At 41.0% G+C, this 18,373-nt stretch overlaps 1 protein-coding gene across 1 annotated transcript; it reads left to right on the top strand.

Moving 5' to 3' along the window:
* The first annotated feature begins 10,064 nt into the window (after positions 1–10,064).
* On the top strand, positions 10,065–11,656 carry LOC147310322 (uncharacterized). The gene has a single exon (XM_086269100.1). It carries the CDS (start codon positions 10,291–10,293, stop codon positions 10,981–10,983), a length of 693 nt encoding a protein of 230 aa, XP_086125226.1. The 5' UTR covers positions 10,065–10,290; the 3' UTR covers positions 10,984–11,656.
* The last annotated feature ends 6,717 nt before the right edge of the window (positions 11,657–18,373 follow it).

Below are 18,373 nucleotides of genomic sequence, written 5' to 3'. Positions count from 1 at the left end.
AGTGAGCTAAAGGTCTCCAGAAGTGATAACAGCTTGGGGAAAGTAATGTTTGGATTTGTCAAGTAAATCAAAATATCATCAGCAAACAAGGAAATCTTATGCTCTCGACCCATGATCTTGACTCCAGTAATATTATTGCTTTGTATAACACTTTGACTCAGGGCCTCTATGAAAAGAGCAAAGAGTGAGGGACTTAAAGGGCAACCCTGACGTGTCCCTCTCTGTAAATTAAAAACATTAGAAAGCACCCCGTTAACTTTAATTCTTGCCCTTGGTGATTTATATAGTGCTTGAATAATCCTGATAAACGATTGATGAAATCCAAACTTGCCCATGACTTTATATAGAAATTCCCAATTAACCCGATCGAAGGCCTTTTCAGCATCTAAGCTCATAAGGACCATCTGAATTTTATTTTTTCCAACATAATCAATAACATGTAATGTTCGGCGAACATTATCTTGCGTTTGTCTCTGCTTAATAAAACCAGTCTGATCCAAGCTAATTATCTGAACAAAAATATTTTCAATTCTTTTGGCAAGGATGTATGTGAATATCTTATAGTCCTGGTTAAGAACACTAATAGGGCGGTAATTTTCACAATCAAGCCTGTCCTTTCCTTCTTTAGCTATTAAGGAAATAGAAGCCTCATTCCAAGATGGGGGAATTACTCCCATCTTTAAAATATAATTGAATGATGTTCTCATCAATAACTCTTTCATTTCCTTATACCAATCTGATGGGAATCCATCCGGGCCTGGGAATTTATTAGGTTTTAATTTTGAAATAGCTTTTTTAATTTCAATTTCAGATATGTCCTTGATTAAGATTATATTCTGGTTTTCATTCAGCTTTGGTAAGCAAAGTGAGTCCAAGAAAGATATCATACCTTTAACATCCAGATTGTGTGTATAGTACTTTGTAAAATTTTAGAAAAGCTAACGGAATGTCTTCCAATTTATACACAATGTTATTTGTTTGAGGATCCTTTATTTCATGTATTATATTTTCTGATTGTTGTTTTTTTAATTTATAGGCCAGTAATTTTGCAGATTTGCCTCCTACCTCATAGTATCTTTGTTGTAAAAAAAAAAAGCCATATTTTTTTGTATTTCACTTGAAAAAATTTCATCAATTTCATTTTTCTTCTTTTGTATTTCTAATTTCAAATTTATATTTGTGCTTATTTTATGGGCATCTTCAAGATATTGTAGTTGCGCCTGGAGTTTTCTTAAATGCTCATTTCTCTTCTTTTTTAAGTTAGTACTGTAGCCTATAAGTTTTCCTCGTATAACCGCTTTTAGGGCATCCCATAAAATACTCGGAGAGACTTCTTCATTGTCATTTTCCGCTACATAATCTATTATATCTTGGCTAATTTGCTCTTTCAACGGACATAGAGTACTTGTATTTAATCTCCAAGATGTAACTCTTCTTTCGTGTCCAAGCACTACTTACAGATACAGTGGGGCATGATCCGATAAATCCATCACTCCTATCCTGCAATTGACCACACTGTTAAAGTCTTTTTGACACATAAAGAAATAATCCAATCTAGAATAAAATGAATGTGGGTGAGAAAAAAAGGTATAGTCCTTCTTGATGAGGTTTAATTCTCTCCATACATCTATAAGCCCTAAATACTTTAAAATTAATTTAATATTTTTGGTTATTTTATTTAATCCCGGGGCGTGTGGGTTTGATGAGTCCATAGACGGATTGAGTCGAACATTCCAATCTCCTCCCAAAATTAGAGTACCTTGTGCCTCTACAACAATCATTTCAAAAACCTGTTTAAAATTTTTTAACTCTGATCCTGGGGGAGCATTTATAAGAGTAGTCAGTGTACCCTCCAGATACCCCTTAACTAACACAAACCTCCCCTCCTTATCACCGATTTCTTGAATGCATTCAAAATTTAACCTACTCGAAATTAAAATTACCACACCCCTTTTTGAACTCTGAGGACAGGAAGAAGAATACTGGTTCAATTTCCATTTCTTTAGTTTTTCATGCTCAAACTTCGGTAGGTGAGATTCCTGTAGAAAGGCAACTTCTATTCCTTCTCTTTTTATTTTTGACATAATTTTACTTCTTTTAATATGACTCCCCAAACCATTTACATTAAATGACACTACTTTATTTACCTTACAAGGCATTGTTATACGACCTTATATGATTTTAATCTCTGCACATAGCCAAAAATCGAAAAGTACATCCCGAGTCAGAATAAATAAAATAAAAATCAATAAAATAATAATAATAATCACCCTCTCTTTAGCATTAAGCATTAACTGAGGGGTTTCTAGTTAAATCAACCAACCAAATCTTATCCTGGTGGAGAAAAGAATATATACTTTTGGCAGTACACATAAATCCTATAGACTCCCATTCAAAAAATAAAACAATTAAAATTTAAATTACAGTCATTACAGATATCAGAAGCCACAGTTATAGGCTTAACATTACTTTCAGCAATCATACAAACCAGATACATAGTCATTCAAAGCTTGAACCAAATGAGGTTCCTAAATAAAAACAGAGGTTTACATAATTGGCTTGGCAATGTTCTAGCCTTACCCCGGCATATCCAAAACAGCTTAAATTCCAAATATCCTCCACTTGCTTCGTTGTCTCTGCACTGCCTCGGATCCACGTTGGGAGTTCTGTTACTTTGTGACTCATCTGCTGGTTATTAAAGTACTCACTTTGTTGTAAATGCTGTCTGGTAACATTGGCTTTTCATGTTCCTTTCATGTGTTTTTTTGGCCACAGAGAAAGTGAGGCTAAAGCAGAGGCCCCAGCTGTATCAGGAAACCAGAAACATAACGAGTACAGATGTGGGATGCTCTTCCTCAGCGGGCTATACAGTGACCAATACCAGAGGTCTGATGTGGTTTTTGAATCACCAGCAACACCCACAGTTTTGTATCAGCTGTCTTTGACTGGAAATATGAGTGGTGTTTATCTCAGGGGAGAAAAGAGCAGGAGAGGAGAGAAAACAGAAGAGCACTTACAAAGATTTGCGCACAGCTTGGAGGTGAAAAAGAAACAAGCTGTCAAAACGTTGCCTTTAAATGATGGTGCCAGGGATAAGACAAATAAATGTTCAGCTGCTCTTGAAGACGGAAAATACATTGCACATTCCCGGCCATCGAGAGTCGTAAAAAATATTTCTTTATGTATTACAGATTTTGCAGATAGAAACCTGTGTGGGTTAGCCTGTTCTGGTCAAAATCATTAGGATAGAAAGTTTTATAAATTGTTACTATCATTCACAAAGACAAATAAAATAAAATAAAATATACAGCTGTCAGATGGTTACATACATTTATAATGGGCATGAATATCACAGTTTTAATCATTTCTTTGAAGTGTTTTCTAAGATGGAATGATTGTACAAGCGTATATGTGTGTAACACCTCAACCAGGTGTTTTTGCTATCCCTCAGCAAGCTTCTGGCATAATTCTTCTATGCATAATTGTTTGGTTTCCTGGTGTAGCTTTTAAACATAGTCCAAAAATTTCAATAGGGGCATTGGGAGAGCAAAAAACTTGACGTTAGCCTGCTTTATCCATTCCAAAACCAGGTTTTGTGCTTTTGATATAATTCCTGTTTCAAGCATTTAGCTGTTTATTTGAGGTAAAGTTGAAGAATCTGGAGGTAGTCGTCCTTCTTCATTATTCCAGTATCATTAGCAGCAGAACAGCTCCAGAGCATAATGTTACTACCACCGTGCCTAATGGCTGCTATCCGGTTGTTAAGTCTGACGTCACTAGCCGTGTCTGGGCCTAAACTCCGCTGCAGGTCCATATATCAAACGATCACTATGGCATTACTGAGAGTTGAAAAACTGTCTAAAGTCTTTCGTCTTTAATAAAATGATCAGCGTTCTGCTCTACCAGGTGTAACAATTGAGTTTAACATCCAGGCATCCATGAAAACGGAATTTATGACATTTAACGGAGTTAGAAGTTAGCAGGAAGTTAGCTCGCTAGCTTCTATCTAAATACAATATAGCATGTCCTGACTGCGGGGTTTTGGAAACAAATTAAAACGTACAGCTCTGTTATCACTTCCAACATAAATGAAGACAGAAAACTAAACAGCAGTGACGTTTGTAGGGTTACTGAAGTTTGGCTAGCTGGTATATAATGATGTGCTACGTGACCGCTAGCGACACAGGTATGTTAGCATAATATAAACAAGCTAACTTTTTTCCCACTCGATAAAAGTTAACGTGAGTTTTCTCGGTGGTCAGGAACAAATGCAATCGCATGGCTGGATGCTGTAAAAGGACCAAACTTCAGCCAGGAGAACAACTGAGATAATCCATCCACAATACGAGGTTAGTCATTCATATACTGCTGCATGGGCTGGGCTGTAGTTACATCCTAAGGTTTTAAAAACTGAGCTTAAATAAATGATTAGCAGTAATAAAAGCCGAGGGAGGTCAACAGTGATCACTGACTGTTTTAGGAGCTTTTTGAGATTAAATAGAAGAAAATACATAACATTAAACACGTTAACAACACAAAAGCCATATTAAACGCAGACTACTTTAGGCCCGGAAGTAGGATCCGTCACGTCATCACTTAACGACCGGATAGTGTTCTTGGGTTTGACCTTTACTCCTCCAAACATACCTCTTGTCATTGTGGCCAAATAGCTTGATCTCTGTCAGGTCTCCAGCAACCATTTGGCTTGTCCATGTGTAACTTTAATTTCAGTCAACCTTAAAGGAATCCATTTTAAAACAATGGCTACTTTTTAGGTTGGATGGTGATGTAAATCTCACTTTACTGTGGACAGTGAGGTAAGTGTCAAAGCAGTTTTCTGGATAGACAGACTGACACCAAACAGAGAAAGACAGAGAACTTAAATACACAGAAAGTGAAACTAAATACAGTGAACATGGAGACACCTGACTCTGACTGTGGCTACATTCACACTGCAGGAGAAAGCGCATCAAATCCAACTTTTTTGACCCTATGCGACCCATATCCGATCATGGTATGACAGTTTGAAAAGCACAAATCCAATATTTTCAAATCTGACCTAGGTCACTTTCGTATGTGGTACTGAATCCAATAAATATCTGATGTTTTAGAAAGCGACTGCTGTTTGAATGGTCATGTCACATTAAATCCGTCTTTTACATCATTGACACAAGACGGACGCCAATTATCAGCGCCGGAGAAGACAAACCTCTGCACAGAGGTAGCAGCCACTGCTCCAAACAAAGCCATTGTTAAAGCACGGGCTCTCTTTTTTCTCAGTGTCCTTCTTTCTCTAATTAATTTGTCAAAATTCTGTCGATTACGACTATGCAGAAATTGATAGACTGCTGCAACAACACCTACTAGCTCTGTGGCCGTCATTTTTACTTCCATAAACAGAGAGCGTTGTGTGTGATGTCGTCTTTTGCACATGCGGGTTGCTTTGAAGGCCATGAACCGTTCACTCTAGAGCGGGTTTGGTGTCACATTTTATTTGTAGTGTGAACAACCAGACAAAAAAAAAATCGGATTCGATCAAAAAAATCGGAATTAAGCATTAAGACCTGCAGTGTGAACGTAGCCTGAGATGTGGACTTAAAATGGTGGACTGACGAGGAGCGTGAACATTGTAGAAACATACAGAGGGGGAAAGGAACTGGAGATATGAACATAACTAAGAGAGGAACACAGGGTGAAAACACAAGGGGAACTAGATCAAAAAGCAACTAACATGGCAAACTAGACAGAAGAGAAAGAGCTTTAAATAACTACATGACTTGAGCATAAACAATGAATGTCAAAATACAAGAAACTCAAAACACTGGGTCACACAACACAGGACCGTGACAGTTTCCAGTTCATGGCAGGCTTGATTCTTGGTGGTTCCTGGGTTGTTCCTAAACATCCTAACTAATTTTCTCTCATATAAAGGTGATAGTGTGAGCCTTCTACTAGACCACAGCAAAAGTGCTGACACAGCCAAACAACTTGTACTTATTTACAGTTGTTTGAAATGATCTTTGAATCTGCAATTAGTTGTTTAGAAATGGCTCCAAAAGGCCTCCCCAACTCATGCAAATCTACAATTCTCCTTCTTGGCTTATCACTGAGTTCTTTGGACTTTCCCATTGTTCTGAGTATCGATCAATCCAACGAGTCTAGTCAAATAAATCTTTTTTTTAATCCTGTCAAAGAGAAAATACCAGTCGTACTTAATCATGATCACTAACAAGTAGTTAATATGGTTAAAATACATTGTAGAAAGTGAATGCATGCATATTTCTGAACCTCTGAAGTCATTAAAGATACAGGGAGTGCAGAATTATTAGGCAAATGAGTATTTTGTCCACATCATCCTCTTCATGCATGTTGTCTTACTCCAAGCTGTATAGGCTCGAAAGCCTACTACCAATTAAGCATATTAGGTGATGTGCATCTCTGTAATGAGAAGGGGTGTGGTCTAATGACATCAACACCCTATATCGAGTGTGCATAATTATTAGGCAACGTCCTTTCCTTTGGCAAAATGGGTCAAAAGAAGGACTTGACAGGCTCAGAAAAGTCAAAAATAGTGAGATATCTTGCAGAGGGATGCAGCAGTCTCAACATTGCAAAGCTTCTGAAGCGTGATCATCGAACAATCAAGCGTTTCATTCAAAATAGTCAACAGGGTCGCAAGAAGCGTGTGGAAAAACCAAGGCGCAAAATAACTGCCCATGAACTGAGAAAAGTCAAGCGTGCAGCTGCCAAGATGCCACTTGCCACCAGTTTGGCCATATTTCAGAGCTGCAACATCACTGGAGTCCCCAAAAGCACAAGGTGTGCAATACTCAGAGACATGGCCAAGGTAAGAAAGGCTGAAAGACGACCACCACTGAACAAGACACACAAGCTGAAACATCAAGACTGGGCCAAGAAATATCTCAAGACTGATTTTTCTAAGGTTTTATGGACTGATGAAATGAGAGTGAGTCTTGATGGGCCAGATGGATGGGCCCGTGGCTGGATTGGTAAAGGGCAGAGAGCTCCAGTCCGACTCCGACGCCAGCAAGGTGGAGGTGGAGTACTGGTTTGGGCTGGTATCATCAAAGATGAGCTTGTGGGGCCTTTTCGGGTTGAGGATGGAGTCAAGCTCAACTCCCAGTCCTACTGCCAGTTTCTGGAAGACACCTTCTTCAAGCAGTGGTACAGGAAGAAGTCTGCATCCTTCAAGAAAAACATGACTTTCATGCAGGACAATGCTCCATCACACGCGTCCAAGTACTCCACAGCGTGGCTGGCAAGAAAGGGTATAAAAGAAGAAAAACTAATGACATGGCCACCTTGTTCACCTGATCTGAACCCCATTGAGAACCTGTGGTCCATCATCAAATGTGAGATTTACAAGGAGGGAAAACAGTACACCTCTCTGAACAGTGTCAGGGAGGCTGTGGTTGCTGCTGCACGCAATGTTGATGGTGAACAGATCAAAACACCGACAGAATCCATGGATGGCAGGCTTTTGAGTGTCCTTGCAAAGAAAGGTGGCTATAATGGTCGCTGATTTGTTTTTGTTTTGTTTTTGAATGTCAGAAATGTATATTTGTGAATGTGGAGATGTTATATTGGTGTCACTGGTAAAAATAAATAATTGAAATGGGTATATATTTGTTTTTTGTTAAGTTGCCTAATAATTATGCACAGTAATAGTCACCTGCACACACAGATATCCCCCTAAAATAGCTAAAACTAAAAACAAACTAAAAACTACTTCCAAAAACATTCAGCTTTGATATTAATGAGTTTTTTGGGTTCATTGAGAACATGGTTGTTGTTCAATAATAAAATTATTCCTCAAAAATACAACTTGCCTAATAATTCTGCACTCCCTGTATATGCCGAACAATCAAGACACCCTAGAAGAATAATGCTTCAAAGAAATAATTGACAGCCCTAAATTACCTTGATATGAATCCCTATGATAACTGTGTGTAATCATCTGATCACAAATGTATCTACCTTAACAGGAATAAAGGTAAGTGAGCAACCAGTTTTAGTGTGAACCAGCTCACCAGAAGATTGTTTATTTAAAGATAAGAGCAATTTCCTGGCAAACTGGTGATGCAGCATAAGTCAGTTGTGCGTTCTGAGAAAATTGTGAAAGTAAATCAGATTGTTTATGATTGTGTGACTATCTGGATTTGTCTTGCTATAACTGTTGTTCAACTGGTTGTCTAACTGCCTTAGTGACTGACAGTCCAAACGGACAAATTCCTCCTCAGAGTCACAAACAATGAGTCACTCTACTAAGCTAGCACTTCTGATGACTTATAGGTTTTCTCCTTACTAAGGCACATATCAGATACATCAGCTGCATCTCAGTTACATAACCCAGACATATAGTCAGACCAGACATTTTTGTTGTTAGACCGTGAGTTATTTCCTCCAGTGTGCGAGCCCCAGGTGCCTGATCACAATAGCGAGTCAGCATATCAACTGTGTGTCATAACACAGCGTAATTAACCGCCAGAGTCTGGCACACACAGAAAGTCGACTCTCTTAAAGATCTTCTGACACGCCAAGCCCTCCAACTACTGTGGCTAAATTAACCTACAGCTGGATCTCACAGCTGGAACTATATGCAGATGCTCCCATTTCTCCAGGCATACACACAAGCACACACAGACACATTAATACACAAAAGCTGTGCAAAAGATAAACAACCTTCTCCGTCTTTACACATACTTGAAAGCAAATACAAAACACACGACTTTCCAAAGCGCAGGTGACTCCTCTTACTCATTTGCAAACCGCCGTGGAGCACTCACGCAAACATCCATGCCACCCACATTCATAGTTCGAAGAAAAAATTAGAAGCATTCAAGACGAGAAAGTGAAAAGCTCGCATGTGGGAACTTGCAGGAAGTCCATTAGATGCTGAGTAAGTGAAAAAATGGCGTTAATAAATAATTAGTGCAATGAAAGTGCGTGAGCAGCTCAGGGCAGTGTAAGTGTTATTGGGGTTTTTTTGTTTTTAGAAATAGATATAAGCTAATATTGTTGATATGGAGTGAGGATAGATGAACTACTATTCTTTCCTTGAATTTCTTGTTGCATCGCATCTGTCTGTGCAAAGCATGAAGCGGTCCAGCGTACTGTTGCAACCAGCAACAGTACGCTCAGCCTGTTCTCATTCCCAGGGTGTCATACATGTCTTTTGGCATATCAGAATTCCACACAAGTTGTCCTTTGACATCTGTGTCATGACTCACCAGGTGTATGGCAGTTGTGAAGTGGGTCTTTCAAATGCGTAAAATCGCAAAGGTCCACTTGTCTTGATATTTAAACAGACTCGTCCAGGGTTTATGTTGCGAGGAGGCATATTTAAAGTAAACAGCAATTTTTTCCTAAACCAAAAGGAGAAAACAGAGCAAACAAAGTGGGAAAAGGAAGCTCCCAAATGTCTCCTGGATGACAAACTTTTCCCAGTCATCCCGGTCAACTATTTTACACACACTTTCACCTCTTCAAAAGAGGATTACTACCTCTCTGCTACCGTGTTCCCCCCTTTTACCTGTTTTAAAACTTCATGTAATGCATGGCTGTTGTTGTCATCCCACCTCTTTAAGAACTACAACATTGTCGTTTGCTGTTTTTATCAGCTTTAACACGATATAAATGAACTTTCTTTCTCATGCTTGTAGATTATACTTCCAAACCTTAACTTTGTTTGATTGGAAAGAGTCAGGTGTCAGGTCCCGATGAACTTTACAGATAACTACTTTGGGCCGCTCCCTTGTTCTCAAAGGTAGCTTCACATGTTGATTTTGGCAGATCAAATGCTTTTCCTGATGCAACTTCAAGGAATTTGTGTCACCTCCCAGAAAGCTTGTCTTATGCAAATGTTTAAACTGCTTCTGATTAACTTTACAGATACTGAATAATTATTCAGGTGTCTTAGCAGCCTTAAACTAAAACTCTGACATGTGGCCTCCAGGCTCCACCATCAGCCAGCAGGCCACAGCCAGGCTCCACCATCAGCCAGCAGGCCACAGCCAGGCTCAGCAGGCCACAGCCAGGCTCCACCATCAGCCAGCAGGCCACAGCCAGGCTCCACCATCAGCCAGTAGGCCACAGCCAGGCTCCACCATCAGCCAGCAGGCCACATCCAGCAGACCCAGCCAGGCTCCACCATCAGCCAGCAGGCCACAGCCAGGCTCCACCATCAGCCAGCAGGCCTAGCCAGGCGCCATCATCAGAAATTCCGCTTCCGGGTCCCTCGTGGTGGCCGCCTCGTGCTCTCGCTTCAGTATGCCACCCAAGAAAGGCCCAACACCAGAGGAGGTTGAGGACATTAAAACCTCCCTCGGAGCACTGTGCGGAGACGTGGCCGCAGTCAGGGCACAGCAGGAGCTGCTTCTGGGGCTTCTGGAGGAGGTAAAACAGCTACGCCTCCAAAATGCCGAGAAGGACAGACGGATCATGGATCTCGAGCGGCGGGTGGATGAGCTGGAGCAGTACACCCGTACGAACGACGTGGTCATCAGCGGTATTAAAATCAAGCCGCGCTCGTACGCGCGCGCGGTGGCCGGGAACGTCGGGGAGCCCAGCGACGAGGAGACCCGCTCGGTAGAGCAACAGGTAGCGTCCTTCCTCCAAAGCAAGGGGATAGAGATGGACCTGGAGCACATAGAAGCATGTCACTCACTGCCCAGGAGGAGTGACAGACTGCCGGCCATCATTATGAGATTTGTCAATCGGAAGAACAAGGTCGCACTGCTGAAACAAGGACACAAACTGAAAGGCACGGACGTTTTCATTAATGAGCATCTGACACGAAAAAACGCAGACATCGCGAGGAAGGCAAGGCAACTGAAGAAGAACGGTAAAATACAACATACATGGGTAACAAACTGTAAGATTTTCATTAAGCTAAACGGGACACCAGAAGAGGCAAAAGTACTGATAGTGAGGAACATGGAGGATCTGGACAAGTATAACTGACACCAATGTATCAATTACACCAGGAAATGACATGGACACGTTGAAATTAGTTCTTCAACAGAAAGTAATTGATCTAGATTGTGAATATAAGGAGCATAATATAATAGATCCAGAAATAGATTCTGAAAGTAACTTTCTCTCTTCTTTTGTTAAAAATTGTAATTATTTCACTCAGGAACAATATGAAAAAGAAATTAACCTAGACGGGAAGCTCTCATTAATTCACTTTAACAGCAGAAGTATGTACTCTAATTTTGATTTCATTAAGGACTATTTGCAACAATTTTCTCGCCCCTTTAGTGTTATAGCCATCACTGAAACTTGGTTCAATGTCGATAAAGGAATAGATTTTTGTTTGAATGGATATGATTTAAAATACATGAATAGATTAAATAAGGCGGGCGGCGGGGTTGCTATATATGTTCATAACTCTATAAAATATAATGTTGTAACAACTATGTCTATGGCTATTGATGGAATTTTGGAATGTTTGACTATTGAGATTATGAATGAAAAAAAGAGAAATGTTATAATAAGTTGTATATATCGGACACCCAGTTCAAGTATTGACACTTTTAATGAATGGATAGAAAAAACGTTTGCTTCGGTGAACCAAAAATTACTATTTATCTGTGGTGATTTTAACATTGATTTGCTAAATCCAACAAGGTTAAAAGCCATTGATGACCAATACTTCACCAATACTTCTTAGCCAACAGGCTTCAGTTCATCTCAGAATGGTTAAAACATACCTTCTTAGTTGAGCCCTGGCTAGATGTTGAACAGGCACTATGCAAGGATCTAGAGATTTCAGACCTACCATTTATTAGCTCAAACATCAAAAGACATGAATGCTTTAAAAGTATCAACATCAGCTTTTCTCTAACAGCATGGTGGGAGTTTCTAAAAATAACGGAGTCTTCATTAATCCCATGCAAACGTACACCTATCTGGAATAACCCTGACATATTACAAAACAATAATATGATTAATTTCCCAGAATGGAGTTGTAAAGGAATTAAATACTTAGAACATATATTAGAGGGAACAGAATTTATTCCATTTGACAGACTAGTTGAACAATATGGGATCAACAAGACAAGGTTTTTAGAATATCAACAAATTAAATCCATAGTAAAAAAGAAATTTAACCTCAGTCAAGTTGAATTACAAACACCACCAAGTGCGGCACATTTTCTTACTCTTAAATCCCCCAAATTATTATCTAAAATATACAGAACATTTTCTAAATTAGATGAATCAATATCCCTTCCTACTGCAAAGTGGGAAGCAGATTTATCAGTCAACCTAGACCAAAACTTCTGGTCTCAGATTTGCTTAAAAACTTTTAAATTAATTAAAAATCCCAGTCTGCAATTAATACAATACAAAATACTTCATAGAGTGCACTATACAGGTCATCGGATGTTCAAGATGGGCTTTACATCTTCCAACAACTGCTCACACTGTCAAGGCAATACACCAGACAATTACATCCACGCTCTTTGGTTCTGTCCACCAGTGCAAAAGTTTTGGCGCGAGATATGTGAAGACTTATCAAAATGTCTGAAATGTAACATTCCAACCTCCCCCTTAGTGTGTTTGTTGGGCAGCTTAGATAATGTCACTTCAGAAAAGAATATAGCCCATATGGTTTTCACTGCCCTATGCATAGCCAAGAAAACAGTCCTCATGAACTGGAAAAATAAAAATAATCTTAATTCTAACCAATATAGAAATTATCTATTAGATTACATTAGTCTTGACACAGCCTCTGCCACCACATTAGATCAATTGCTCTGGGCCCCTTTTATCAGCTCCATCACCTAGTGGGGGTGGGGGGTCATAGTTTGGTCCCGCCTTCACTGTTGTGATTGGTGAGGGGGTAGGGACAGGCTTAGGGCGTCGGGGGGTTCCCCGGAGGCATCTTCCTTGGGGGGCTCAACCCGGGGTAGCAGTCACGTCCGGTTGAGGGCTCTGTTGGCTCTCAGGTGACTGTTTCCTCGCGGCTGCGTGCAGCGGGGCTAGGGGAGGGTCTGTGCTGACGGACGTGGGTTACTGACCTGGCAACCTGGCTGCCCCTGGGTGGGTCCGGGATGGGCGTGAGGTTCTGGGGGCGCTCCGTCTCTGGGCTGGGGCCCGGGCCAGGCCTCGGGGGCTCGGGTCCTGGTTGGTGTGTTGCCGGGGTTGTGGGCGGGTGGGTGCATGGGGGCCCGGCCCTGGAGCAGGGTGCCGCCGGTGCATCGAGCCGCCTGGGGGGCTCTTCAACTGGTGGGGGGGATGGTCACATCTTGCAGGAGCTTTCTTCTCTCAGGAACTCTCTGCAGGAGGGGGAGATACAGGAGAGGTGGAGGAAGATCTCAGCCTGGGCGTTTACCGTCTTATGTAGTCTGGAAGATGTGTGGTTGGTGGGGTGGGTGCAGTTTTCTCTGTGGTGGGGTTGGGTGGACTGTCCAGGGCTCTGTGGAGCCGGGGGGCGCTACTGCACTGGGCCCCGGTCTGATGGGCCTGGGCCCCCCTTCCCTGGCGGGTCGCGGAGGGTGGGAGTGCCTACTGGGGTCAGCGGGGGAGCTGGCCCCAGGGAGGGGTTACCTGCCCCCCCCTTCCTTCCCTCCCCATCTCCAGCTGCCTCCCTCTTCCCGCTCCTCCACAACCACCCACACATGCAGGGCCTTGGAGTGGGGGTATGTCACCAGGGTGCAGAGGAGGCTACCCCCCCCCCCCCCCCCCCCTGTCCCCTTCTGGCTGCCTCTGCCTCAATTTTATCCCACAACTTAGACATTCACATTATTCACACTCTCATTACACATACATATAGGATCTTGGGGGTGGGCACAATCACGGAGTCCAAATCACCATCAGGGTGTATACCTCACCCCTGACGTCGTTGCCCACCTCTCAATTTTAAATACACTTAGTCATTGAGGGTTAGCAGGAGGGACTATGCGCTTACCTGCTGCTCCTTGGCAGGTAGCTCCATGCCCTCCTGGGTTTTAATTGCACCTTAGAACACATATGCATCAACACTACAATGAGCGGGTGGAGGGAGGTTTGGAGTCTTCTCCCACCCCCATTCTCTGCGGCCTGCTGGAGCGGGAGGGCTAGTAGGAGGAGTTGGCCGTCCGACTGCGGTCTGGGGTGTGGGGCCTCCCTGCTGCTGCGGAGTCGGGGTGGTCTGCCTCTCCCCACCGCAGGGAAAAGGGTAACACCACCTGGGTCTGGGTGCAATTCCCCCCTCCAGGGGCAAGGGTACCTAGACCCGGTTTGTAGAGTACGCTTGGGGAGTGTGATTGTGTGTACAGCGTCTCTTTATGTCTGTCTCCACGTTGGTTGAGTGTGGAGTGAGTGCACATGAGAGCATGAGGGTGGGAATGGATGTTTGTGTCTGTGTGTGCCTGTATGTCTGTGTCTATATGTCAGGTTGGGTATCAGACGCCACCTCTCTGGGGACACCTCAGGCCCTCCAAGGTTTGGAGGCCTATCTCCACCCACCACCACTTCCCCTGCCGGTGGCGGACTCCCTCAGGTGTCGGTGTGTTGGTGGTTCTTTGTGTCTGGGGGTGGGCGTCCGGGTACACACCGGCTCACTCCTTGGCGGCCGCTTGTCGGGGCCTGGGGCCTGGGGCTCGCTCGGGCCCCTTTGGAGGTGGGGTGCCCCCAGCCTCTCGGCCTAGGGCTCGGTCACTCAGGCGCAGCTGGGGGCCGGCGGAGCTCACGGGCGCGTCACTGCAACTCCCCCTGACTTCTGCTCCGCGGCTGCTGGGCGAGCCCTCATCTGGGACTCTCCTCAGCTCTTACTGGAACAGTGGCGCGGCTGCCCCTCTGTTGGTCTTCCATGGTCTCTTGTGTTCTGGGGGCCTCTGGATGTCTGGAGTTTTGATCTCCTCCATACCCGCTTCACACCCTGGAGGACGGGGCTGTGGCCCCCCCACACTCCCTAGCAGATCATTACATGGAGAAACCTTTGGAATGCAAGCATGCTGATCCACACAGGTATGCACACATGGGTATTCACAGACGCGGACTAAAGCTTTCTTGGCTGCTGCCTCAAAGCACACTGTGCGCTGTCTATCTTGCGTGCTGCACAATATCGTTTATTACTTAGTAAATACTGATATCTATGACTAGCTAGTTTATTGTGATGGTGCTTTGTTTTCTCTATTATTATGTTGCTCTTTGTTGTTTGCTGTCTCCTCTGTTTGTTTTTGTTTGTTTGTTTGTTTTTTTTCTCCATACAGGTGACCCAGGAGTTTTTTTTTTATTTTTTCTCTCTCTTCCCCCCCCTTCTCACCGTCTCTTCTCCCCTTTGGTTTTCTTTCTTTCTCTCCCCCTCTCTCTCTCATTCATTCCCCCTGTCCTATTTATTTAAAAAAAAAAAAAAAAAAAATGACAAAGGATGAACTGAAGCTCTGCCATCACGTAATGTCGCATACTGCTGTTTCTGATGTCATTTAGAAAAAAAAAAAAAAAAAAAAAAAAAAATTAAAAGCCATTGATGACTTTACTGACACAATGTACAGCTTATCACTATATCCAACAATAACAAAGCCAAGCAGAATAACATCACATAGCGCCACTATTATTGACAACATTTTTACTAATGTCATGGATTTCCAAATTAATAGTGGTCTGCTTGTCTGTGATATAACTGACCACTTACCAGTTTTTACTTTGTGTGACTGTGATTTAAAAAAAATAGATACCAAGATCATGATAGCAAAGCGAACAATAAATGAAGAAGCAATTCATGCCTTCAATTTCGATTTAGCACAACAAGATTGGAGTTCGGTGTATGAAGAGTCAGATGTGGACAAGGCTTATGATAATTTTCTAGATATTTTTACTATGTGGTACAATAAACATTGTCCTGTAAACGAACACATGACAAAGAAAAAAAAGATAAAAAGTCCTTGGCTCACAAAAGGAATTATTAATGCTTGCAAAAAGAAAAACAATCTGTATAAACAGTTTATCAAAGTAAAAACAAAAGAAGTGGAACAAAGATATAAAGCATATAGAAATAAATTGACTGATATTATAAGAACGAGCAAACAACTTTATTATAGAAGAAGATTATATGAAAATAAAAACAATATAATAGGAACTTGGGATGTGTTAAACAACTTAATTAAACAAGGATCTTCTGGAACATCATATCCTGAATATTTTACTGATGCAAATGGTGAAAATCACAACATGAGTAATATTGTCGATGGGTTCAATAAATTCTTCATAAATGTTGGCCCTGAACTAGCAGCGGACATCCCGTGTCATAAAAATGAAAATATCAGTAATATAAAATCAAATCCCTTTTCACTGTTCCTCTCAGCTACAAATGAGCAAGAAGTAATAAATATCACATTAAAATGTAAAAGTAAGTCTTCAATGGATTATCATGACATAAATATGTCTGTAGTTAAACAGGTTATTCTGAATATTGCTAGTCCCTTAACATATATCTGTAATTTATCATTTCAGTCCGGTTGTTTTCCAAAAAAAATGAAAATTGCGAAAGTAATACCACTATATAAAAGTAATGACAAACACAGTTTTACCAATTATAGGCCTATTTCTCTACTGCCTCAATTCTCAAAAATTCTAGAAAAACTTTTTAATTCAAGATTAGAAAAATTCCTTGAAAAACATCAAATAATAAATGTTGGTCAGTATGGTTTCAGAACGCAAAGAACCACTTCAATGGTGATAATTGAGGCAGTAGAAGAAATTACTGATACACTGGATAAAAATAAATATGCAGTTGGTATTTTTGTTGACCTCAAAAAGGCCTTCGACACAATCAATCACTCAATTTTACTGGATAAATTGGAAAGATATGGTATTCGAGGGAAAGCTGGTAACTGGTTAAAAAGTTACCTAACAGGTCGGGAACAATATGTTAGCATAGGGCATTACCATTCAGAGAAACTTGGTATTACATGTGGTGTTCCCCAAGGGTCAGTGTTGGGACCAAAACTTTTCAATGTATACATAAATGATATTTTTGATGTTTCTCAAGTACTTAAACTCATACTGTTCGCAGATGACACCAACATATTTTTCAGTAGCGATGATTATACTGATCTTGTAATGACTGTAAACAGGGAGCTAAAATTAATAAAAAAATGGATGGACATAAATAAATTATCATTAAATATAAATAAAACTAAAGCAATGTTTTTTGGTAATTTAAAATATAATATAGAATTACCAATTATCATTGAAGGTGTACCAATTGATAATGTGAGTGAAAACAAATTTTTGGGAGTTATAATTGATAACAAAATTTCATGGAAACCCCACGTCCGACACATAAAAACCAAAATTTCCAGAAGCCTCGCAGTTTTGAACAAAGTGAAACAATTCCTTGATAAAGATGCACTTCGTACTCTGTACTGTACCCTGGTTCTTCCATATCTTACATATTGTGTGGAAGTGTGGGGAAATACATATAAAAATACAACTAATCCATTAGTCACAGTACAGAAACGAGCACTGCGTATTATTCACAAGGCTGGTTATCTAGATCATACTCACAAATTCTTTCTTCAGGCAAAGTTACTTAAATTCCAGGATCTGGTTAATTACAATACATCCATAATTTTGTATAAAGCTTTTACTAAACTTTTACCGGCAAATTTACAAACTAGATTTGAAATTCGAGAAAAGGTTTATAATGTGAGAGGCTTTGGAGAATTCAAATTACCCAGAACTCGAACAACCCGTAAAGGCTTTTGTGTGTCTGTATGTGGTGTGAAAATCTGGAACAGTCTGAGTTTACAACTTAAACAATGCAAAAATATTCATAGATTTAAATTTCTCTACAAACAGTTGGTCTGGTCACAGTATACTCAATGATGGGTTTTAGTGTGCTCTGTAATGTCTGTCCTCTTACCATTGCTGGTATGGATTCCAAAATAAAAAATAAAAAATAAAGTGTGCGTATGTATGTACATATATGTACTTGTGTGTGTAGATATATATGTATGTATATGTATGTGTGTCTGTTACTTGTAGTTATTACTGCCTGTTACCTGTGGTAATGCAATTTATAATTTATATATTCTGTATTCAGTTATGAAGGCTCTAATTGTTGGTTGCGAGCTGCCGCTTAGATGCTTGTATCTGCCCGGGGCTGTTGATGGGTCTGTATGCAATGATGGGCGTAGCTGCGGGAAGTTTATTGTTTTTTTTTGTTGATGAGTGAGTATAGGGGTGGGATTTAATAAGTTTTCTTCGTCCCACTCCTTTTTCAGGCAAGTTTTGTTTTTTGTTTTGTGTATTTTATGTTCAATATAGGTATTTGTTGTGCCTGAAAATGAATAAATAAATGAATGAATGAATATGCAGCAGACCAACCAAGCCGCCTCATGTTTTGATGTTTTATGTTATC

Source organism: Aulonocara sp. 'chitande type north' Nkhata Bay, linkage group LG17 (genome assembly GCF_057382095.1).
Source record: "Aulonocara sp. 'chitande type north' Nkhata Bay isolate Kocher_YH1m ecotype deep benthic linkage group LG17, A_spYH_male_GT1.1, whole genome shotgun sequence".
Lineage (NCBI taxonomy): Eukaryota > Metazoa > Chordata > Actinopteri > Cichliformes > Cichlidae > Aulonocara > Aulonocara sp. 'chitande type north' Nkhata Bay.
The sequence above is the reverse complement of the archived record's forward strand: the minus strand, read 5'-3'. Positions and strand labels throughout refer to the sequence as shown.

Coding starts and splice junctions, on each gene's coding strand:
- LOC147310322 (XM_086269100.1), top strand. CDS start 10,291: ATGCCACCCAAGAAAGGCCCAACACCAGAGGAGGTTGAGGACATTAAA.